This window comes from Balaenoptera borealis, assembly GCF_965194805.1.
Source record: "Balaenoptera borealis genome assembly, chromosome: 6".
Classification (NCBI taxonomy): Eukaryota; Metazoa; Chordata; class Mammalia; order Artiodactyla; family Balaenopteridae; genus Balaenoptera; species Balaenoptera borealis.
Window position 1 is genome coordinate 34,101,779 of NC_138863.1, and position 24,505 is coordinate 34,126,283.

The 24,505-nt window shown below is 38.4% G+C and overlaps 1 protein-coding gene across 4 annotated transcripts in view; it reads right to left on the reverse strand.

Moving 5' to 3' along the window:
* ORC2 (origin recognition complex subunit 2) overlaps nucleotides 1-24,113 on the reverse strand; it is a 49,893-nt gene extending 25,780 nt beyond the window's left edge. Inside the window, exons 1-8 of one of the 4 annotated variants that reach the window (XM_082397077.1) lie at nucleotides 23,807-24,113; nucleotides 20,684-20,732; nucleotides 19,657-19,760; nucleotides 19,044-19,187; nucleotides 7,411-7,500; nucleotides 2,462-2,554; nucleotides 1,760-1,791; nucleotides 232-279 (exon numbers count right to left, since the gene is read on the reverse strand). In XM_082397077.1, coding sequence (XP_082253203.1) covers nucleotides 232-279; nucleotides 1,760-1,791; nucleotides 2,462-2,554; nucleotides 7,411-7,500; nucleotides 19,044-19,187; nucleotides 19,657-19,753 — 504 coding nt within the window. In that variant the 5' untranslated portion in view covers nucleotides 19,754-19,760; nucleotides 20,684-20,732; nucleotides 23,807-24,113. The remainder of the gene's footprint in view (nucleotides 1-231; nucleotides 280-1,759; nucleotides 1,792-2,461; nucleotides 2,555-7,410; nucleotides 7,501-19,043; nucleotides 19,188-19,656; nucleotides 19,761-20,683; nucleotides 20,733-23,806) is intronic. The other 3 variants (XM_082397074.1, XM_082397075.1, XM_082397076.1) reach the window with 3 other exon arrangements.
* Nucleotides 24,114-24,505: the final 392 nt, after the last annotated feature.

Here is a 24,505-nt window from a genome sequence, read left to right on the forward strand (position 1 = left end):
GGGAGAGTATGACAACAAAAGTGATACAACGAATTCCGAAGGATTCCTAGAGTGGTTCTAGAAGTTGTATTCCAGACACCTGAGAAGGATGCACTTCTATTATTATGTAAAGAAAAAGCTTATCAGCCTTTGAATCATTCTTCACCCATCAGATTAGAGTATTTTTTCTAAAACAAGGTAATACTGTCCAGGGATGATGAGTAAGCAAGGAAATGGGACTCCTATACTTACTGCAGTGGGCCTTTCCATGTACGAGAAATTTACTGGTGTTAAAGTAGTCTGTGAGAAGGAGAGAAAAAAGATTTCTACTTTTTACTTCTGTATTTTTAACTTTTTAAACATTTTACAGAGTATAACGCACGTTTTTCTTTTCCTTACAGAATACAACACTTTAACACCATTCAATTTCTAGCACAATATAATGCCTACTGGTGTATACATGATAACAGTACTGATAAAAAGATAAAGTACCCTGTGTTTTTTTGGCAACATGAAAATATGACAAAAAATTTAAGTCTGTTATCTTGTGATAAGTTGTGGGTGCTAGTTACAAATATTATAACTAAATTTTGATTTGGGATATTAAGAATACTATTATAATAGGTGATCTGATCACCTACTGGGTTTATAAAGTATATCACAGTATATTTCAAACTTCTTTGGTCCAGATCCTTATAGTTTTTTTTTACGTTTTGCCACCTTGATCCAGTACACATGTGCATATATAACTTAACCAAATTATAATTAAATAATACTTATAAAATAGAAATTTTCTAATTTATTCTATTTCATTTTTTTAAACTGTAGATCATGCCCTACTAAACTGATTTCAACACTGAGAGTTGAGACAACCTATATCCATATAGCTTAATTATCAGGTCTGAGAATATTTGTGTCAAAATAACCATTTCAGAAAATTCTTGCTCAAAAAGATAAGGCTATAAACTATTAAATAACTTCACTGTTTGCTACAGAAATTTCTGCACACTAATTTATCTTGACAGTTTGCTCATTTGGGCAACCTATTTTCCCATCAGAACAACAGACTACTTACCAGGGCAAACAGCTAGCTTATCAAACATTGGTTTACTTATCAAAACTCAATTCAAGACCCTCTCCTCACTGTGTCCACTACTCCTAAAATACTATGCCATGAATTCTGTCTAATACAGATCAGTTCTCCATCTTGATAGATGTGCCTTAAACCCCTCGAGTCCAGATCCCCAAGCCCTATACATATTCTCTCCTGAACTCCCCCTTCTAAGACAGTGCACTAAGACTCGCAGACTGATGTTCTCTTTTATTGTGGTATGTAAATATAATACCACTGACTAACAGGTTTTCTGATCGTCTCTTAGGGAATAAACAAGATCCACTAATGTGTTGTGATCCACAACTTGAAAAAGAATGCCAGAAGACCCAACACAGCCAAAAATAAATAAATTAAATTAAATTAAAAACAAACAAACAAACAAACAAAACACCCAGGGATAGTTCTGACATAGAAAAGGCACAACAGGTGGGTCCAGAAGACCTAGCTTCATTTTCCAGCTTTTCTCCTTCCTAGTTTGGTGAACTTAGACAAGCCACTTCACCTCTCTGAGCCTCAGATTCTTTATCTGTAAGTTAGGTATTTTAATTGGCAAATACCTATAAATGATAAAAGTATTATCTAAATTAAGAGATGAAATGGATATTTTTCATCATGTCTTAACTTTGTAACACTAAGGGTTTTCCTTGTTTTTACTCAATTGCTTACCTTCAACTGAACTTTGTCTGAAGCAGAATGCCCTAAAGAATGAAACAAAAAGCCATTACTTACTACAAATACTTCACTTTCCATAATAGCCTAGTTTCATTAAAAGCAAAGGTGCAGGTTCTACCCAGAAGCCACTACATATTATTGAATTCTCAATTAACTGCATCTCCACTAGAGGCTGAACTGTCACTATTAATTTTATGATTTCTCCCATTAATGACATTTCTGTAGCACTCACGTAACAAGAAAAAATGGAGTCCTTTTCATTGTTCATTATTTTAAAAGTACACTATTTAATCTAGTTAGAATGGGTCATTCAAAAACAACTGCTCCACAATTCTCCAAACTATAAGACTTCCAAATCCCCAAAACCTTATTTCCAATAGTATTTGCCAAAGCAAATCTTCCACAAACATTTGGCTAACTCAAGCAAATGACAACAGGATTTAAGACTGTTTCTAGTTGGCCCTGTCAATCTGTACAACTTCAACCCACACAGATCTTTTCCCCTTTTATTGATAGCTAAATATGGGTATGCTAAAGCACACAGGCTGGGGTACTAACTGCATTTACTGAATGAATTTTCAGAACAGAAAAGAAGAAAATATATAAAAATGCACTTAGACAAGAAAAAAAAGTAACATATTATAACTTTGAAGCAACTACGAAAACTCTCTTGAAAGAAGTGAAGTAAAATCTTACCCTTGCTACACTGAGGAATGTCTATGGTAATTTCAGGATCACTCTTCAAATTGGATGAAACACTTTTTCTTGGTGTTTTTGCTAGTTCTGAAGCTGTAAACAGATAAAAGAAATATATAAAAAAAACTTTTAATGGACAACAGTAGATTAAGAGGGGAAATAGCCTTATTTCACTTACATAAATTAAAAAAAATAAGAAACCTGCTGCTTCTAATATCAGAAAGATAAATAAACCTAGCCATATTAAGAGTACTACTGCTTTCACCTTTACTCACTGTGTTCCAAGTATCTTCCAAGTCTTCCTTCAGTTATCCACAGGTCTCGCAAAAAAATACAAATAAAGAGCTAACTTTAACCTCGCTGGTTTCTCCAATTATCACACACTCTCCCTCTCTCTTCTCCGTTGACAGGTTTATACTCCTTCCATTTCTTTCTTTTTTTTTTTTTTAAATTTATGGCTGTGTTGGGTCTTCGTTTCTGTGCGAGGGCTTTCTCTAGTTGCGGCAAGTGGGGGCCACTCTTCATCGCGGTGCGCGGGCCTCTCATTATCGCGGCCTCTCTTGTTGCGGAGCACAGGCTCCAGATGCGCAGGCTCAGTAACTGTGGCTCACGGGCCCAGCTGCTCCGTGGCATGTGGGATCTTCCCAGACCAGGGCTCGAACCCGTGTCCCCTGCATTGGCAGGCAGATTCTCAACCACTGCGCCACTGGGGAAGCCCCTCCTTCCATTTCTTTACCATATATATTTGAGGCACATCTTTGCTAACAGTTAAGAAAGAATGGCCAGAAAGTGGGATTTAAAATCAACTGAAGGGCTTCCCTGGTGGTGCAGTGGTTGAGAATCCGCCTGCCAATGCAGGGGACACGGGTTCGAGCCCTGGTCTGGGAAGATCCCACATGCCGCGGAGCAACTGGGCCCATGAGCCACAACTACTGAGCCTGCGCATCTGGAGCCTATGCTCCGCAACAAGAGAGGCTGTGATAGTGAGAGGCCCGCGCACAGCGATGAAGAGTGGCCCCCGCTCGCCGCAACTAGAGAAAGCCCTCGCACAGAAACGAAGACCCAACACAGCCAAAAATAAATAAATAAATAAATTAAGTAAAATCAACTGAAAACTGTGTATATTTAAAATTATACTTTTAAAGCTCTTAAGTCTCCCATAAAATGTGGTTTATTTTATGACTTGTGCCTAAAACCCTAACACATATTAATAATGTATAAAATATGATATAGCACTGAACAGATAACATTTCATTTTCATTAATATTTATTTATTTATTCATTTATTTGGCTGTGCTGGGTCTTAGTTGTGGCACGGGGGATCTTTAGCTGCGGCATGCGAACTCTTAGTTGCAGCATGCACATGGGATCTAGTTCCCTGACCAGGAATTGAACCCAGGCCCCCTGCATTGGGAGTACAGAGTCTTAGCCACTGGACCACCAGGGAAGTCCCAGATGGCATTTCTTCAACTGAGCATCAGATGAAATAATTGGCTTCTGAATAGAAGGGGCCAGGACTTCCCTGGTGGCGCAGTGGTTAAGAATCTTCCTGCCCATGCAGGGGACATGGGTTTGAGCCCTGGTACGGGAAGATCCCACATGCCACAGAGCAACTAAGCCCATGCGCCACAACTGCTGAGCCTGTGCCCTAGAGCCCGTGAGCCACAACTATTGAGCCTGCATGCCATAACTACTGAAGCCCGCGCACCTAGAGCCCGTGCTCAAGAGAAGCACTGCAATGAGAAACCCACAAACTGCAACGAAGAGTAGCCCCTGCTCGCCGCAACTAAAGAAAGCCTGCGCGCAGCAACAAAGACCCAACACAGTCAAAAATAAATAAATAAATAAATTTACTTTTAAAAAAGGGGGCCATTTAAAATGAAAAATACAATGTTTATCTTTAAAGATGCTCACATTCTCACACTGTGATAGGCATATGGGAATTGAGTCTAACTGAAGGAAGAGATTTACATTTCCCCAATTAACATACACTAAGAACACTGTTCACTGAGAACACTATTTAAGTTCTCTTCCATCTTTTCTTTTTTTTTTTAAAGACAAAGTATAGTTGAATTTGTGTAAATTAAGCCACTTTACTGACTCAAACTCTTTTTAACCTATTTCACACAGCTTTATCCAATCTTGGAACTGACCCAAGATATTCATGACAGTCCCTACAAATGCACTGGTTTCTTTTTTCTTAACCTCCTTGATCTTCTGTATCATTCATTACAGTTTTTTATATCTTTCTTTGAAATTGTTCCTCCATCTGGGTTCCATGGTATTAGCCTGGTCCCTGGCTACTGCTGGTAGTTATTCCATCTCTACTTCACTGCCCTCATCCTCCCAAGCATTCTAACCTGCAGGTACCTAAAGCTCAGGCGTTGGCCTTCTCTTTATACCAGAAAAATATGCCATGTTTGGATTAAAGGCTGCTGATCCACAGGATAGGAAAAGAACCTTCACATCAACAAAAAGCCACAAAAGTACAAAGTAACTTAGCTGACATCATTTTGGTTTTATATTGAAACAAAAATTCTCTGCTTTTAAATAACTTTAAACTACAAAAGGAGAAAGGAAGAAAAAGGAAGAATTGAAGAGGAAAGGAAACAAGAGACAGTCATCCATGTATGGATATTAATTTCAATAATAAAAAATTGGGGCAAATATTTTATTTAATTTTCTAATTCATTTGTATTATATTTCACACAACAACTGGTCTGCAACATATTAGAAATTTTAAAATAAAACTCCTCTTTGCCTAATAATAACTTCTCATCAGGTTATTATCTGATCCTATCTAGCCAATCTAGTTTCAATTTCCTTAAATTCATCTCTTTCTCGAAGCTGGTCAAACTCCTTACTGTCCTTGCCCTTTCTATGTGGTAATTCTACCTTTGCTCTTTCTTTGCATTTACTTACTCATCCTGGACGTGTTCTCTGTGTTTTACAAAGCCTTCCAATCTAACTCTTGCTCTATTTCTAGCCCTATATCTTGGTTAGTCCAATTATATTTAATCATCTTTTATACTCAGAGTAATATATGATTTTCTGACAGATCATAACTTATTTTAAAATATTAAGGCATTCTATTTTATTGATATATTTAGATGTAAACACAATTAGCAAAAATATTTAATAAGTCAAAGAGCAACATAACTAAACACAGGTCTTAACTAAACACAGATTTTGGAAAGTATGATCAGTCTTAAACTATCCAGAAAACTATCTTTTCATGACTATATTTCTTTCAGATCTGATGACAGAAATGCCCAACATAACAATACTTAAGTTCCTCACAGCACATATAGATATGAGACATGTATCACTACAGTTATGTGCATATTGACTATCCACTCAGGGAACTTCTATTTGATTACTCCAGTGAGGTTCCATTTTTCTTTTCACTATTAGTTCTCCTTCTCCAATGCTTCTCTGTCCTTAGGGTTTCACTTTGGCCTTGCTGTCTATCTGATCTTTCCTCTAGTAATTATATTAGCATTTTCCTCTGGTGTCCCAGAGATCCTATACAGAATTCAGTCATTTTTACAGATCAAAAATTTTTTAATTTTTTTTAAAATTTATTTATTTTTCATTGAAGTATAGTTGATTTAAGGTGTTGTGTTAGTTCCAGGTGTACAGCAAAGTGATTCCATTTTTTTCAGATTCTTTTCCCATATAGGTTATCACAAAATATCAAGCATAGTTCCCTGTGCTATACAGTAAGTAGATCCTTGCTGTTTATCTATATTCTATATAGTAGTGTGTATCTGTTAATCCCAGACTCCTAATTTAAACCTCCCCCCACTTTTCCCTTTGGTAACCATAAGTGTGTTTTCTAGGTCTGTGAGTCTATTTCTGTTTTGTAAATAAGTTCATTTGTATCAAAAACTTTTTAAATTTCTTTATGTAGATAATAAACTCTAAGAAACACATCAATTAGTGTAAATTATTGTATGTACCATGTTAGGTTCAAAATTAATGATGCATATAATATTATACCTTTCAGAAAAACTGAATTTTGCAAATGCTTAAATTGTATTATGTTCAGAAACACAGGTCTTATAATTACTTCTTTTATGTCCCTCATCAGTGTCAACACTCAACAAGTGTGACATTCATTTGACTTTGAATGTTTAAATGATCACTGGCTACAATGACTGCATAAAAATACACCACTTAAGACACATATATAGATGTTCTATAATTATAAGATTATAAGTCCTCTTGTACAACGACTACATTTTGCCAGGTAGTTAATTATTATTCCCTTGCTCTTAACTTTTTGGTATTCCCAAACTTCCATATACTTATGGACGTCCTTAATTTTAAAGTGCTTTCACATGTTATTTCCTTTCCTCAAAGCTTTCAAAACTGATGACCCCTCATGCCACAGGATCCAAGAATAGTGCCACCTGAATTTTTAAAAAGAATTAAATTGCCAGTTTAATTTTAATGTTATATATAATTTATTTAAGTTTAGGTCTCTGAAAATCAGTAATTCATGTGTAATTAGTATAAGTGGTAACCTGGGTAAGAAAAATTTTAGAACAGCCCATTCCTAACAATTTTACATAAATAATTTTCTATAATACGAACAACTCTTTTCTTCCACATACAGTATAAAACTCTTATTCAATAAATTCAGAATATCTCTGTGTGACTTAAGTCACTCGTTTACGTAACAAAAATTTGTTAAGAGCCTATGCTAGATGTTGTGGGAAGGAATCTAAGACAGGGTCTCTACTATAACCTTAGAACCTAGCTAAGAACAGAAGACATCTGAGCATGAAAAAAACTAATAACTTTAAGTATGCTTGAAAATAAAATAACATCTCTCATTCATTCTTTTAGTGAATGCAATGGGGTGATAACAGTGGGAAATGTGGTTAAATACACCTTCTTAGAAAAGGTGAATAGTGATTACAGAAGTCAGAAAAGCAACATACCTAATTTAGCCATCTTTTCAGGGTGTTTTCTATTCTGAAAAGAATAAACTTTATTCCCACCATCTGTAGCAGAGCCATTTTTCAAGGATTCTGAAAGAAAAATGCAACATACATTTAGGAAAAATGGGTGAGGTTAATTAATAGGAAAAAAAAGACAGAATTTTAACAAAAACTTAGGATTTGTACCCCTCACTGTCTTACATAAATGTTTAACAATACATATTTATAAATAAGATATCTAAAATACACAGTAGACTATGATACTGTTTATATAAATTTTAAAACACAGAAAACATGTTATTCACAGATACACAAAAATATATAAACAAACACAACAACAATAAAAAGCCCACTAAAAAACACTCCAGATTAGAGGGATATGCATTCAATTCATGATAGAAGTTGCCCCTGAGGAGGGAGAACAAAAGGAACTTTATTAGTTATGCTTCTTTCTTTTTTTTTATAAATTTATTTATTTCATTTATTTTATTTTTGTCTGCGTTGGGTCTTCATTGCTGCATGCGGGCTTTCTCTAGTTGTGGCGAGCGGGGGCTACTCTTCGTTGTGGTGCATGGGCTTCTCATTGCAGTGGCTTCTCTTGTTGCAGAGCATGCGCTCTAGGAGCGCGGGCTCAGTAGTTGTGGCTCGTGGGCTCCAGTCCACAGGTTCAGTAGTTGTGGCGCATGGACTTAGTTGCTCAGCGGCATGTGGGATCTTCCTGGACTAGGGCTCGAACACATGTCCCCTGCATTGGCAGGCAGATTCTTAACCACTGCGCAACCAGGGAAGCCCTGAGGTTGAGATTTAAACAGTTGTTATATGATAGAAGTTCTCTTACTCTCAACTAAGACCCTGACTTAATTTCATTCTTTAATCCTCCCTTTAAATAACAACTGCTACCTACAACATACTGGACACTCATGGCTAGTAGTCTACTTGCTATCACAGTGATTCTCAAAATGTAGTCTGGGGCTCCCCTGGTGGTGCAGTGGTTGAGAATCTGCCTGCCAGTGCAGGGGACATGGGTTCGAGCCCTGGTCTGGGAGGATCCCACATGCCACGGAGCAACTGGGCCCATGAGCCACAATTACTGAGCCTGCGTGTCTGGAGCCGGTGCTCCGCAACAGGAGAGGCCATGATAGTGAAAGGCCCACGCACCACGATGAAGAGTGGCCCCCGCTTGCCGCAACTAGAGAAAGCCCTCGCACAGAAACAAAGACCCAACACAGCCAAAAATAAAATAAATAAATAAAATTAAAAAAAAAAAAATGTAGTCTGTTGCAGGGTGGCGGGTAGGGCGTCTCTGAGGTCCCTGAGGCTGAAACTGTTTCATAGTAACACTAAGACAAGATCTGACTTTCAGACCCTCAATCATGAGTGTATGTTGAGGTAATCCAGAAACTACATGATGTGTGGTGACATCACCATCCTGTCAGCTAACAGAATGCGTGAGCAGATATGAAAATCCAGCTGTTGTCTATTAGGTCAGACATTAAAGAGATTTGCAAAAATGTAAAACTATGCCCTCTTCAATAATTTTTTGAAATAGATGTTTTTCATCAAAATACATGTAATTTATGTTAACATGTAATGGGTTTATTATTGTGCCAAACTTTTTAAAAATTTTTTTGTCTGCATTGGGTCTTCATTGCTGCCAGTGGGCTTTCTCTACTTGTGGTGAGCGGGTGCTACTCTTTGTGGTGGTGTGCAGTTTTCTCACTGTGGTGGCTTCTCTTTGTTGCAGAGCATGGGCTCTAGGCATGTGGGCTTCAGCAGTTGCAGCACGTGGGCTCAGTAGTTGTGGCACACAGGCCCTAGAGCGTGTGGGCTTCAGTAGTTGTGGCACACAGGCTCAGTAGTTGCGGCCCGTGGGCTCTAGAGCACAGGCTCAGTAGTTGTGACGCACGGGCTTAGTTGACCCGTGGCATGTGGGATCTTCCCGGACGAGGGATTGAACCTGCATCCCCTGCACTGGCAGGCAGATTCTTAACCACTGTGATGCTAGGGAAGTCCCCAAACTTTTAATGAGTTTATTAAAGTGCCAAACTTTTCCAAAGTCAGTGTTTGCTCCCTTTACTGCTTAAGAGTTCCCATTGGTGTGTATATGCACGAACACTTGGTATTATCTAAACTCCTTAATCTTTGCCAATCTAGTGGGTACAAAATGAATTTCACGGGCAAAAGCATTTTAATTTCCTTTCCCTAGTCACTAATGAAGCTTAACACCTTTTTACGGGTTTCTTATTTCCAGAAGAAGAAATATCTTCTCTATCCTGTGTCTTGTCTTTTCACTTCTTGATAATGTCATTTGATGAAGAGAAGTACTGAATTTTTAAAAAAGACTTTATTTTTTAGAGCAGTTTTAGGTTCACAACCAACTCAAGTGGAAGGTACAGAGATTTCCCATGTATCTCCTGCCCTACATATCCACAGCCTCCCCCCATTATCAATATCTCACACCAGAATGGTACATTTGTAAAACAACAAACAAAATGAATAAATGATTAAAATTAAAACAAACAAACAAACAAAAAACAGAGTGGTACATTTGTTAGAATCGATGAACCTATGTTGACACTTCATTATCATCCAGAGTCCATAGTTTACATTATGGTTTACTCTTGCTGTTGTACATTCTATAGGTTTTGACAAAAGTATGATGACGTGTATCCATCATTATAGTATCATACAGAATGGATTCACTGCCTTAAAAATCCTCTGTACTCCATCTATTCATCCCTTCCTTACCCCGACCCTTGGCAACCAATGTCTTTTTTTACTGTCTGTATAGTTTTGCCTTTTCCAGAATGTCATAGAGTTGGAATCATACAGTTATGTAGCCTTTTCAGATTGACTTCTTTCATTTAGCAATATGCATTTAAGGCTCCTCCATGTCTTTTCATACATTGATAACTTATTATTTTTTTTTTAGCATTGAATAATATCCCACTGCATGGATGTATCAGTTTATTTATCCTTGGTTGACTTCTTGGTTGCTTCTAAGCCTTGGCAATTATGAACAAAGCTGCTACAAACATCTGTGTGTGCAGGTTTTTGGGTGGACAAAAGATTTCAACTCATTTGAGTAAATACGAAGGAACACAACTGCTAAGTCACATGGTAAGAATATGTTTAGTTTGTAATAAACTGCCAAACTGTCTTCCAAGGAGCTGTACCATTTTGCATTCCCACTAGTAGTAAATGGGTTCCTGTTACTCCACATCTCTGTCAGCATTTGGTGTTCTCAATATTTTAGATTTTGGCCATTCTTTTTTTTTTTTTTTAGTTTTTTTTTTTGATGTGGACCATTTGTTTTAGTCTTTATTGTATTTGTTACAATATTGCTTCTGTTTTCTGTTTTGGTTTTCTGGCTATGAGCCATGTGGGATCTTAGCTCCCCGACCGGGGATCGAACCCGTAACCCCCACACTGGAAGGTGAAGTCTTAACCACTAGACCGCCAGGGAAGTCCTGGATTTTGGCCATTCTAATAGATGTGTAGTGGTATCCCACTGTTGTCTGAATTTGCAATTCCTTAATGACATATAATGTTGAACATCTTTTCATATGCTTATCTGCCATCTGTGTATCTTCTTTGGTGAGATGTCCAGGTCCTTTGCCCATTTTTTAATCAGGTTGTTCGTTTTCTTACTGTTGAGTTTTAAGAGCTCTTTGTATATTTTGGGTAACAGTTCTTTAATAGATATGTCTTTTGCTATATTTTCTCCTAGCTGTGGTTTGTCTTCTTGAGAAGTTCTGAATTTTAATTAGTTTGTCAATCTTTTCTTTTGATTACACATTTTTAAAGAAATTCTTCTATAATTAAGACCAAAGCCATATTCTCCTATATTTTCTTGTAAAAGCATTTATAATTTGCTTTTCATGTGTAAATCTTTAATTAAGGTAATTAAGTTGTTTATGATGGCAGTTAGGAATCCAATTTCTTTTTTTCATAAGGATACTCAATTGTTCCAACACTATTTATTGACCAGTTCATCCTTAGCCTAGTGATCTGCAATGCTACCTCTATCATATATCTATAATATGCACATATGGATAAGTCTGTTTATGGAGAACTTGTTACTGTAATTATGTAAATTAAATGTTTGGCACACAGACAAAATATGAATAAAAAATATCAAGTAGTTTCTATGTAAACTAAATTAAATGCTTTAGAAAGACTTGATAAAAGTTATTAACTAAAACAACTGATTTCAAATTAGGTATGGATGAGAAACCATAAAAGATGTAAAAAAAAATTGAAAAACATAAAAGCACACTACATTCAGACTGCATGAGAAGTGTCTTTAAATGATCAATCTAATGGAAGGAAATAAAACTTGAAATCCTAGATAATACATTATGGATATGCTATCTAAAAAAACCCAAAACCAGAACAAAAAGGTGCTGCTGTTCTTCAGCCAGCTGACTGGCAAATTTATATTTAAAGAAAAGACAATGATACATAAATAGCTACATATATGTTCATATGTAAAACAAAATGTTTACAGTATATAATTATTTTTATGATTTCCTTGTTCTGATATTTTGATAAACTGACCAATTAACAATGGCTCTAATCACACTGGCCAACAGGGACTTAGTATAATACATAAATAAAACTTTTTAATAGTTTTAAAATTACTCAAAATAGACAATACCAAAAAAACTATGAACATACAATTCACAGAAGAAGTTAAAATGGCTAATAAATAAAAGAAAAAATGTTTAATGCTGATGAGGGATCTTAATACTAGTTGATACAATCTTCCTAGAAAGTAATTTAGCAATATGTAAGCCTTATAAAGTTCATATACTTTTTTTTTAAATTAAGTTCATATACTTTCACCAGTAATTCTATTTGAGGAATCTCTGATGAAAAAAATAAGACATCTGAACAAAGATTTATGTTCAAGGGTAATCACTACTACATTAGTTATAATAATAAAAACTTAGAAATAATTCAGAAGTCTAACAGAGGAAACTATGTATTATTTATAGGTTAGAATATATTATTATTCAGTTATTAGAGTTTTTTTTGTCCAGAGAATAATCTCTAAGAATTTAACAGTATGTTAAATTTAGAAAGAAATAACACTACTACTTCACACACATTGGGATGGCTATTATTAAAAAAACAACAACAACAGAAACAACATGTGTTGGTGAGAATGTGGAGAAACTGAAACCCTTGTGTATTGTTGGTGGAAATGCAAAATGATGTAGTTGCTATGGAAAACAGTACGGTGGTTCCTCAAAAAATTAAAAATAGAATTACCATACGATCCAGCAATTCCACTTCTGGGAATATTCCCAAAAGAATTCAAATCAAGATCTCACAGAGATATTTGTACACCCATGTTCCTAGGAGCATTATTACACTGTACAGCAAAGTGAATCAGCTACATATACATATAGCCTCTCTTTTTTGGATTTCCTTCCCATTTAGGTCACCACAGAGCACTCAGTAGAGTTCCCTGTGCTATACAGTATGTTCTCATTAGTTTCACAATAGCCAAAAGGCTGAAGCAACCCAAATGTCCATCAACAGATAAACAGATAAACAAAATGTGGTATATACATACAATGCAATATTACTCAGCCTTGAAAAGGAAGGAAATTCAAAAAAAAAAAAGGAAGGTAACTCTGACACTTGCTAAACATGGATGAACCTTGAGGACATTATGCTAAGTGAAATAAGGCAAACACAAAAAGACAAATAGTGTACAATTCCACTTATATGAGGTACCTAGAGTAGTCAAATTCACAGAGTCAAAGGAAGTAGAATGGTGGCTTCCAGGGGCTGGGGGGAGGGGGGACTGGGTAGTTGTTTAATTGAGCACAGAATTTCAGTTCTGTAAGATGAAAATAGTTCTAGAGATCGGTTGTAAAATAATGTGAATATACTTAATACTGAACTATATACTTAAAAATGGTTAAGATGGTAAATTTTATATTAATGTATATCTTACCACAATATTTTACCACAATTTTAAAAAATAGATTTTTAATTTAACCACAATTAAGAATCTGACATCACCCTTAAGTTCAAAAATGGAACGCTGAATAAGCCTAAATTAAAAATACTATGGATTGGGACTTCCCTGGTGGCACAATGCTTAAGAATCCTCCTGCCAGTGCAGGGGACACAGGTTCGAGCACTGGTCTGGGACGATCCCACATGCCGCAGAGCAACTAAGCCCGTGTGCCACAACTACTGAGCCTGCACTCTAGAGCCCGCGAGTCAAAACTACTGAAGCCCGCACGCCTAGAGCTTGTGCTCCGTAAAAAGAGAAGCCACTGCAATGACAAGCCCGTGCACCACAAGGAAGAGTAGCCCCTGCTCGCCGCAACTAGAGAAAGCCCGCACACAGCAATGAAGACCCAACGCAGCCAAAAATAAATAAATAAATTTTTTAAAATACTATGGATAAACCACATATTTGTCTCAGAATTTTCTAACAGCCAACTTATAATCAATTAAAGAATTATTCTGTTCATAAAATTAAAAAACAAATCAATTGTTTAAGAGAAGCATCAATAAGACAAATTGCTCTTGAGGACACCTGTCTGATTGGGGGAGAACTTTCGGAAAACCTTCTGTTTAATGCCTGAGATCACCTAGCACCTCCATGCAATGATTTTTCACCAGAGTGAATGGATTAATAGAATATAAGAGTTATGCCAGGTATGTCAAGATATGTGTTGCTTATTAAGAAGCAGCTTATACTTCAATAGTAAGTAAAGGGATTGATTAATAAAGTATTTAAAGGTCCTTGTTGAAAAGTTTTTTTCCTTTTAAATATTCCTTAAGATTCTTTGTGAAATGTCTCTCTGTGTTTTAAAAGTAATGCTTATCGGGACTTCCCTGGTGGTCCAGTGGTTAAGACTCAGTGCTTCCACTGCAGGGGACACAGGTTCGATCCCTGGTTGGAGAACTAAGTAAGATGTGTGGCCAAAAAAAAAAAAAAAAATCCTTATTGTCTTCTGTTTGTAATTAAGGATTAGGCAGAAGCTTATTGTTCCGTATCTCAAAGTTAAAGAAGATGGTAATAGATGTCACCTTTTCTTCCCTAAAGAAAACATTAAAAGAAAACTAAGGGGGCTTCCCTGGTGGCGCAGTGGTTGAGAGTCTGCCTGCCAATGCAGGGGACACGGGTTCGAGCCCTGGTCTGGGAAGATCCCACATGCTGCTGAGCAACTGGGCCCATGAGCCACAATTACTGAGCCTGCGCGTCTGGAGCTTGTGCTCCGCAACAAGAGGGGTCGCGGTGGTGAGAGGCCCGCGCACCGCAATGAAGAGTGGCCCCCGCTCGCCACAACTGGAGAAAGCCCTCGCACAGAAACGAAGACCCAACACAGCCATAAATAAATAAATAAATAGGGCTTCCCTGGTGGCGCAGTGGTTAAGAATCCACCTGCTAATGCAGGGGACACGGGTTCGAGCCCTGGTCTGGGAAGATCCCACATAAAAAAACAAAAAAACAAACAAACAAAATAAATAAATAAATAAAAACACACATTTAAAAAAAAAAAAGAAAACTAAGAAAACTCTCCTTCCTACACCTTATCTGAAACACCACTCTCCACCTCATACACATTTTGGCAAATAAGAAAAAACAAAGCAAAACAGGAAAAGTCACGTTTGCAAGACTTAACTGTAAGTTACGGGCTCCTCTGTCGTACATGCCCATAGCCAAATGAACAGCCCCATTTCCTGGACTCGAGACAAACTTATGTGTGTGCATGCATGTGCAGACAGACAGATACACACCAAACTGTCAACAGGTCCATGTTCTTCTTTTAAAAATTAATTAATTTATTTATTTTTGGCCGCGCCAACGCTTCTTCGTTGGCTGCGTCTTCGTTGCTGCGCGTGGGCTTTCCCTATTTGCAGCGAGTGGGGGCTACTCTTCCTTGAAGTGAGTGGGCTTCTCACTGTAGTGGCTTCTCTTATTGTGGAGCACGGGCTCTAGGCGTGCGGGCTTCAGTAGTTGTGGTGCACGGGCTCAATAGTTGTGGCTCGCGGGCTCTAGAGCGCAGGCTCAGTAGTTGCGGCGCACAGGCTTAGTTGCTCCGCAGCATGTGGGATCTTCCTGGATCGGGCTCAAACCCGTCTCCCCTGCATTGGCAGGTGGATTCTTTTTTTTTTTCAGTTTACTTTTTTTTTTTTTGATGGAGTATAATTGCTTTACAATGTTGTATTAGTTTCTGCTGTACAACGAAGTGGATCAGCTCTATGCATACATATATCCCCTCCCTCTTGGACCTCCCTCCCACCCCCACACCCCCCAATCCCACCCATCTAGGTCATCACAGAGCACCGAGCTGAGCTCCCTGTGCTATACAGCAGGTTCCCACCAGCCATCTATTTTATGCGTGGTAGTGTATATATGTCACTCTTAATCTCCCAATTCATCTCACCCTCCCCTTCCCCTCTGTGTCTACATGTCCGTTCTCTACATCTGTGTCTCTATTCCTGCCCTGCAAATAGGTTCATCTGTACCATTTTTCTAGATTCCACATATATGCGTTAATATACGATATTTGTTTTTCCCTTTCTGACTTACTTCAGTCTGTATGACAGACTCTATGAACTTTTAAGAGACCACAGGTTAAACAACCACAAAAACAGCCTGGCCTTATCCAGTAAAGTTGAAGACACCCATATCTTATGACCCTGAAATTCCACTACATGGGATATATTCTAGAAAAACTAGTACGTGTGTATACCAGGATAGATGTATATTCATAGCAACATTGTTATGACTGATAGCTAAATGGCAGGTAGATTCTTAACCACTGCGCCGCCAGGTAAGTCCCAGGTCCATGTTCTTAAAGCATGCATTCTCAACAGGAATAATACTGCTCCTGATGCAATGGAAATGGCTCTTGGTGGGAGGAGGGGGAGTGTGGAAAGCATCTTAGATATTGCAATGGTCTGTTGCCCTCCAAAGAATCTTAGTACATAAAGAGACATACAGCATATATGTAGTATTAAAATTTCATGGGTGGGGGGTGATAAGGAGAAAAAGTCTAGAAAGGTTCCTTAGGGGATAATAATTTTAAAAAGATTGAGAAATACAGCTTTAAAGCAAAGTTCCCCAACCAGTGTGCAGAAATTAAAGACATGGGTTACAGGTGTGCTGAGTATTGATCCTCTCAGGCCTCTCAGGATGCAGTCAGGGCCTGCAAAGGGGGTGGGAACAGGGGTCAGAAGCCCAAGGCATTTATCCTCGGTCTGGAGCATTTTCCTCTTTTCTTTTTTCTTTCTTTTTCTTTGGCTGCACCAGGGATTGAACCTGGACCACAGCAGTAAAAGCGCCAAGTCCTAACCACTGGCCCGCCAGGGAAATCCCAAATTTTCCGCTTTATTTCAGTGTGCCTCCAAATATCATTTGCTGTGGGTGCCGTTACGAGAAAAAGGTTGGAAGCACTGAGTTTCTACTACAGATATGTATTACCATTACAGTAAGAAGCTATTTTAAAGAAAACACTTAGAAAAAATATTTTTTTCAATGTCTTCTTAGGTCTAACACAATAGTCAAGAATCCAAAGTTCTATTCAGAATATGCCCTAAGGGCTTCCCTGGTGGCGCCCGTGGTTAAGAATCCGCCTGCTAATGCAGGGGACACGGGTTCGAGCCCTGGTCTGGGAAGATCCCACATGCCGCAGAGCAACTAAGCCCGTGCGCCACAACTACTGAGCCTGCGCCCTAGAGCCTGTGAGCCACAACTACTGAACCCACGTGCCACAACTACTGAAGCCTGCACGCCTACAGCCCATGCTCCACAACAAGAGAAGCCACCACAATGAGAAGCCCGTTCACGGCAACAAAGAGTAGCCCCCGCTCGCCACAACTAGAGAAAGCTTGCATGCAGCAACGAAGACCCAACACAGCCAAAAATAAATAAATAAATAAATAAATAAATAAATAACAAGAATATGCTCTGTCCAGTAAGCCTGCTGAGGGACAATGGTTGTTTTGTATATCATATCATTTAACACTGGGAACAAATCCAGAAGCAGTATCACTCAAGAGGTGACAAAAAGGTTGGGAGTAGTCACAGTGGCCATTTATAAGTCAAATATGAGAGAGTAAAAGACACGTACATGAGGGAGACAGGTGGCATAGAGAGAACAGAATTGATGCACAGAGATGACATGAGGGAGACCACGAAATATGTGAAAGCAAAGTCCCTCATTTCTTAACATGCTCCCAGCTCCAATGCCCCTAGTGCCCAACAATACTGATTTTGTTCCTTGATCTTTATTTTTTTAAGTCAACTGAAGTATGTCTATTCTCCTTACACCCTAATATAAATCTGTGCTCTTTGAGCCCTAAGTAAATTATAATTCAAGACTAAGATTTTTTAAGCACAATCTGGCAGGAATCCGGCTTAGGTGTAAAAAAACATAACACTAGTATGCCTAGGTTGGAACACATTACTTCTTGGAATCTTCCTTCTAACTATTTCTGTAAAGAAGATCAAGGTAATAATAAAGTGACTTGCTTTATGAAATTATTTCAAATTAGTTAAAAGAACAGCTATCTTAAAAAAATAACTTTAGAGTGCTTGGTCTGTAGACTATCTTTCTAAAAATATTTAAGCACCAGACTGGTTTTTTTTTTAAAAAAAAAGAACTATGTATAGATTAAAAAACCTACAGTAGGAACTCAGTGCTTCCAACCTTTCCAACTGTAGAGAAAAAATCTGAAGCAATACTCTTCTTTTTTTTTTTTTAATTAATTTATTTTATTTATTTATTTTTGGCTGTGTTGGATCTTCGTTGCCGGGCACAGGCTTTCTCCAGTTGCAGTGAGTAGGGGCTACTTTTGGCTGTGGTGCGTGGGCTTCTCATTGTGGTGGTTTCTCTTGTTGTGGAGCACAGGCTCTAGGTGCACGGGCTCAGTAGTTGTGGCTCATGGGCTCTAGAGTGCAGGCTCAGTAGTTGTGGCACACAGGCTTAGTTGTTCCACGGCACGTGGGATCTTCCTGGACCAGGGCTTGAACCCATGTCCCCTGCATTGGCAGGCGGATTCTTAACCACTGCGCCACCAGGGAAGCCCTGAAGCAATGCTCTTCTGATGAGAAATAAAATAATATAGCACACCACACAAAAAGTTTTGGAGGTGGATGATGGTGATGGTAGCACAACATTATGAATGTATTTAATATAACTGGACTGTACACTTAAAAATGGTAAAGATGGTAAATTTTATGTTATGGGTATATTACAATTTAAAAAACTGGGAAAGGGACTTCCCTGGTGGTCCACTGGGTAAGACTGTGTGCTCCCAGTGCAGGGGGTCCAGGTTCGATCCCTCGTCAGGGAACTAGATCCCACATGCCACAACTTAGAGTCCACGCGCCACAACCAAGAAGTCCACATGCCGCAACTAAGAGCCAACATGCCACAACAAGGATCCTGCATGCCGCAACTAAGACCTGGCGCAGCCAAAATAAATAAATAAATATTAAAAAAAAAAATTGGGAAAAAAATTGTAGCACAATGTTGCCTAACCTACCAGACTACCTTTATGTATCCTGCAAAGCAATTTCGGCCACCCACAGAAATATGAGCGTACACTCCCAACTCCAACAACCACCACCCCCCTAACCCCACAAATACCTTGAACATGGCGTCCTAAAACTTCCACATAGTTCTGATCTTTTAAAACTTCCTGGTCATCTTCCTCCAAATCATATTCTGGCTTCTTTATTATTTTTTTTGTGTTGACCAAAAGCTGGGCTCGCTCCTTTTTTATTTTAGCTCCTATAAGAACATCCAAAGAATTAGAACATGACAGGTATAAATTCTTTCTAAACACTACATTTAAATAAATAAACTATACTATTACATAGTCATTACTTAAAAGCTGGAAAAAAATTCAGTGTTTTCTCTTTGATTCAAGTACAGATCTCTCTTTCACAGTTTATAAGTTAAAAAAACAAAACCTTGAAATTATATATTTTGGGGGGTCAAAATAACTACACATTTTAATTACAATGGGTGGTTATCACTTACCACCACTACTAAGCATTTCACATTAGATGAGGCTTTATTATTTTTAATTTTCAAAACATTTTGAATGGAATAAACTAAAAATTAAGGTTTATTTGCAGTCTTACTAGATCAAATATTCTGTGCTGTATTTTCAAAATAGAAGATTAAATTATTTTTAAAGTGAAATAATACATAACCATTATATGAGCATCCCTTCAATTGTATAATCATTCAGTACCTCCTTCTCTATCAAGAATGTGATTAAGAACATCATCATCTCCAACAAACTGAACCTCCAGCATCTTGTCTTCCTTTGATTCCAGCTTGCTCATCATTGCCAACCTAAACAAAAGCAATAAAGCACTCAAAAGTGATGAAAAATTCATATCAACAGCCAAATAAACATTCACATAATGAATGCATAATAGTTTTAAAAGTCTTTAAGTATGAAAAATACATTATTCATTATTGTATCGATACTGTGTTTTTGATAATAAGTAACTCAATTCTTAACTGAAAAATGGAAGAGAGGAAGAAGTGCCTGAGATTAGGAAAAAGCCAAATCCAATCAAGGCAACTAAAATATAATGACAAGAAAACAATTCTGCCTGTAAAGAAAGCTCTAACCAATATACAGAATAACAACAATATTAGAAAGGGGGAGGTTAATACATGAGAGTTTAGAAAAGGGGCAGCCAAACAAAGAATAATGGTTTGGTGGATTTTCATATCTGTTCACTAGAAAGATACAGTCCACTGGGGGAAGTCTGTGTGCTTCACTGGTGTACCAAGCCTGGATCAAATAATCTTCAAGCATCCCCCTTTACTATTAAACTGCATGCTCACCAAACAACTTGACAATCATGAATATGGCTTTCTAGGTATCTCGGTAACTAAAGAGTAAGCATGAATCTTTCCAGTACTTTAGAGTCAGTTCTTCACTGAACAAATTTCAGATTTGGCAAGCAAAAGTTTGATCAACTCTGGCTATGCTGACAAAATTTAGTTTCAGAACTTATAATGCTAATGCCTGAAACAAATAAACGATTCCAACTAGTTGTCAGCTAATCAGTTTACTCAAAAAATGAATTTTTTTCTCTCTTCTCTCTCTCATAAATCCTATTTATGCCTTTTCCCCTGACAAGAGGATCTACTGATTGAGTCCCCCATGAGTCAGTTATCTGCATGCAGATAACTTACTAAATGTTGCCAAGTTTTCTTTTGTAACTAGCACACTTAAATGATTTGTCTCAGTTTTCATTTACCTTTAAAGGTACTACATATTCTGCAGCTGGGAAATTCAAGTAGAGTCACCTGTAATTGGAAAAAGAACTCAGTCAGGCCAGCTAACAGGAAAACAAAAGCAACCAAAGAAGTTCATGAGTTTTAACAAACAAGATGAGTAGATAAAGGCAGATCTTACAAAGCCAAAGTTGTTATGATGGCACAGTAAAGGGCAAAATCACCATTACCATTTTGGCCAGGGAGCCTTAGAGACTGAGAAGATCTAACTTCTGGGGGCAAGGAGGTGGAGGGAGGCCAAAATGTGAGCACTTACTATGTGCTAGACACACTTCTGAATAGTCTATATGTATTCTCATTTAATCCTCACAACAATTCCATTAGGTTTATACTTTGTGTACAAAGATTATACTTCATCTATAATTTATATGGCCACTGCCAGTAGAACATATCCATTTGGACCAACCTTCTAGTCATGATACTGCTTCTTATTATGGGGAATTGGGTGTATTAGAGAATAAGTTTAATGCATCTATGTGACATTTATACAAAATTAAGAAACACAATTTCTTTCTATCTGTATAAAATAAAGTTTTTTAAGGGGCTGTTTGTCAGGCACTGTATTAGGCACTTTTACATATACCAGATCAATAAATCCTCAGATTCTCTGAGATGGTTAAAATACATATAATTCCCCCAATTTACAGATGAGTAAACTGAGGTTAAAGATTAAATTACTCACTCAAATTCACACAATTAGAAAGTGCGTTAGGGCTGAAACCCAAGTTTGACTAATTCCAAAGACCCTGATCATTTTATTAAATGACACACTTCTCCTGCCATTAAATACAGATCTGTTATCCTAAATGCTTGTCTTGACCTCTGGAAACTATTCATAATATGTTTAGTCATTCTCCCACACAGCGGTTCAAATATCCAAGAACTTCTACAGTTCCTCTAGGTTTCTAGTTCATTAGGTTAAACATCACTAGTTCTATCAAGCATACTTTTAAGAGAAGCATAGTCTACATTATTTAAAACTATATACTGCTGTGTTCTACAAAGGATTTGAAGCAATGACAATAAGCAGTGCAATACAACAAATGATAAACTATACACACTAATAGGGAATCTGGATCAGGGAAAATATAAAGAAAGGCAGAAAAATAAAATCATACAAAGAATTTGGGCTCTTAGCTTCCTGGCAATCAAAAGGAGTAAAGGTCAGTTACATTACCTCTTATTAGCAAAAGTTTAGTAGTCCCTTCAGGGGGAAAAAAAAAGATTTTCAAGGAAAACTTAAAAACAAATATTCTAGACAACTTAATATTGTCCTAGGCAATTTCCGTATGGTATTTTATGTAAGAATTGTCTGGACAGAGGCAGCCTAACTTAGTCTTGTTTGTAGCCAAATGCATTTATACGTAATTTCCTTTTCCAGATTTTAAGGCATCTTATTATACAGTACAGAATTAAAAAATTGAAATTTCTACAAAAACCTTGAAAGAAACCTTTCCTTCCTTCTTCTCCAACATTTTCTGAAAACAAAAACAAAAAAACCCCAGTACAATCTCATAATAAAATGAAAATATTTAGTGACCACTTACTCTTCAAGGCACTGTCTTGGTGCTTACTTTTAAGTAGGCTCTTTTCAAGGAGTTAACAAGGTAATACAGCACCACCAAATGAGTATTAACACAATACACTCTCCTTTGAGAGCAAATAAAAGATTTGCTAAAATTAAAAAAAAACATAATCCTTTAAAAAAAGAAGGTGGTATAGTTTAGTGGCTATGCACCAATTTTAATATCAGATAAACCTGGGTTCCGATCTTAACTCCACACTTACAACTGTGTGACTTTGGACAAAGTTGTGACAATTAAATGAGACCCTGTGCTTGGCCTATGAAAATGCTAACTAGGTTCCTTACTATGGGTATTTTTACTTTAAATTTCAACCTAACCATGCAGATCTCTTGTACAACTCCATATCCCAACTAATGCCTGACGAAATAAAATTCATATTTTATGGCAAGACGATTTAAACATATTTAAACATAAACATAAAATTTTTCTTTGCCTATTTGGGCCTCCTCCCTCCACTTTAGTGTGTATTGCGCATCTGCATTAACCAGACCTCTTTAGGAGATAACTTCCTTCTTATCTTGTAAGGGGCCACGATGACCCATGACCCACTATCTGCTTTGTATGTGTAGATTTGGATTGTGTAAACTGTCAATAATATGCCATTTAATGTACAGCCCACAGTCTCAAAAACATCTAACAGTGCTTTGACTTCTAACAAACGGAACAGTTCTTAGAGCTTTCTGAGAGGCTGTTCTCGGAGTTATAACCCTGTTTGGCTCAAATAAAATTTTCCACTTCTTCCTTAGATCGACTACTGATCAATTTTCGTCAGCACATCTAACAGAAAAAGTGCTCAATAAATGCTGAATGAATGATGCCCATTTAATGTGCAGTGCCATCACACAAAGGTGTAGGGCCATGCTATTTTTCTTCAGATTGCAATTTAACTAGGGGAAGGTGTAGTGGTTCTATTAGGATTTCAGCTGTAAAGCGAAAAATAATGCATCAACTTGTTTTAACTTAAAAAGCTCTACCAAAGGAGCCTGGTTTATCAACATTTTACAACCAAGCACTGTCCCAGGGTGACCGTGTTCAGTTAGGAGGATTCATTTGGTGATTCCAGGCTGGGATGACATCAAAGGGTTCTCGCTCCAGTGGTAGTTCTGGGACAAGATCTCTTCCTCCTCAGCCCTCATTGTACCTGCTCCTCTCCCAGGACACCTTACTACTTTCGGTATGGATTTTTACAGTTCTCCCTCTGCACGCAGAAGGCTCATCGCGCCGGGAAACAGATACGTTGGTAACAGACACCCCTTGCACAGAAGGCCCATCACTGCTGGACAGAGGAACGGTCTTTAAAGAGGGAGCCTCTCACCTCAACCAGTATTTACTGACTTCGGTCTGGGCCTCGCGCAACTGACCAGCTGGCCGTGCTCGGCCAGCCGAGGGTCCTCAGGCCGGCGGGGCCGGAGGCAGCCTGGGGAGGGCAGAGAGGGAGGCGCAGCGACCCTGCCCGGAGTGCTGAGGCGAAGGCCGGGGACTGGGTGCACCTGGACTCACCTCACAAGCCCCGAGCTAAGCAGGAGAGGGAGGCAGGCTGCCCCGCCGCCCAACCACGCACCGCCAGGTCTCCGGGTGGCGCGGCGGCGGCCGCCTCGTGCCTGCCGGACGCTACCCCGCTGAATGGTCGCCGCTGGAAAGGCGGCTTCGGCCCCAGCGGGAAAGGCCAAATTCTTTCAGGCAGTGCAGAAGCAGGGTTGCCGGGTCGCAGGGTCGATCAGGGGCGCTCAGGAGGCCGGTGGGGGGAGGGGGCGGGGGGGATGGGCAGCCTCCCTGCTGCACACCGAATCTCCCGCCCTGCTCAGGAGGCGGAGCCCCAGGGAGCCAATAGGAGGTGGAGTTGGCTGAGAGCGACGGCTCTGCCCTCCAGTCGGCGCCGGTCTGATGACCTCGCCCACAAGAAACCCGAAGAAAACGAATCCCTAAGCGCTGGGTTCTGGGCTTTGCTTTTCCTCTTTCCGTTTCCGGTGAAGGGAGAAGGAAGTGTTGGTTAGATCTGAGGAAACTGGAGGAGTTGTAGTGGGCTTAGTGGGCTCCCTCTGTCTTGACGCAATCTTGAAAGTGTTCATTGGTTTCTCTTTATACCTTCTTTTGAGGAAAAAGATAATGGGAATGAATTTGAGTTTATTTATTTATTTATTTATTTATTTATTTATTTATAACTTTACCTCATTTGCCGTGAAAGGTAGGATCAAGTGC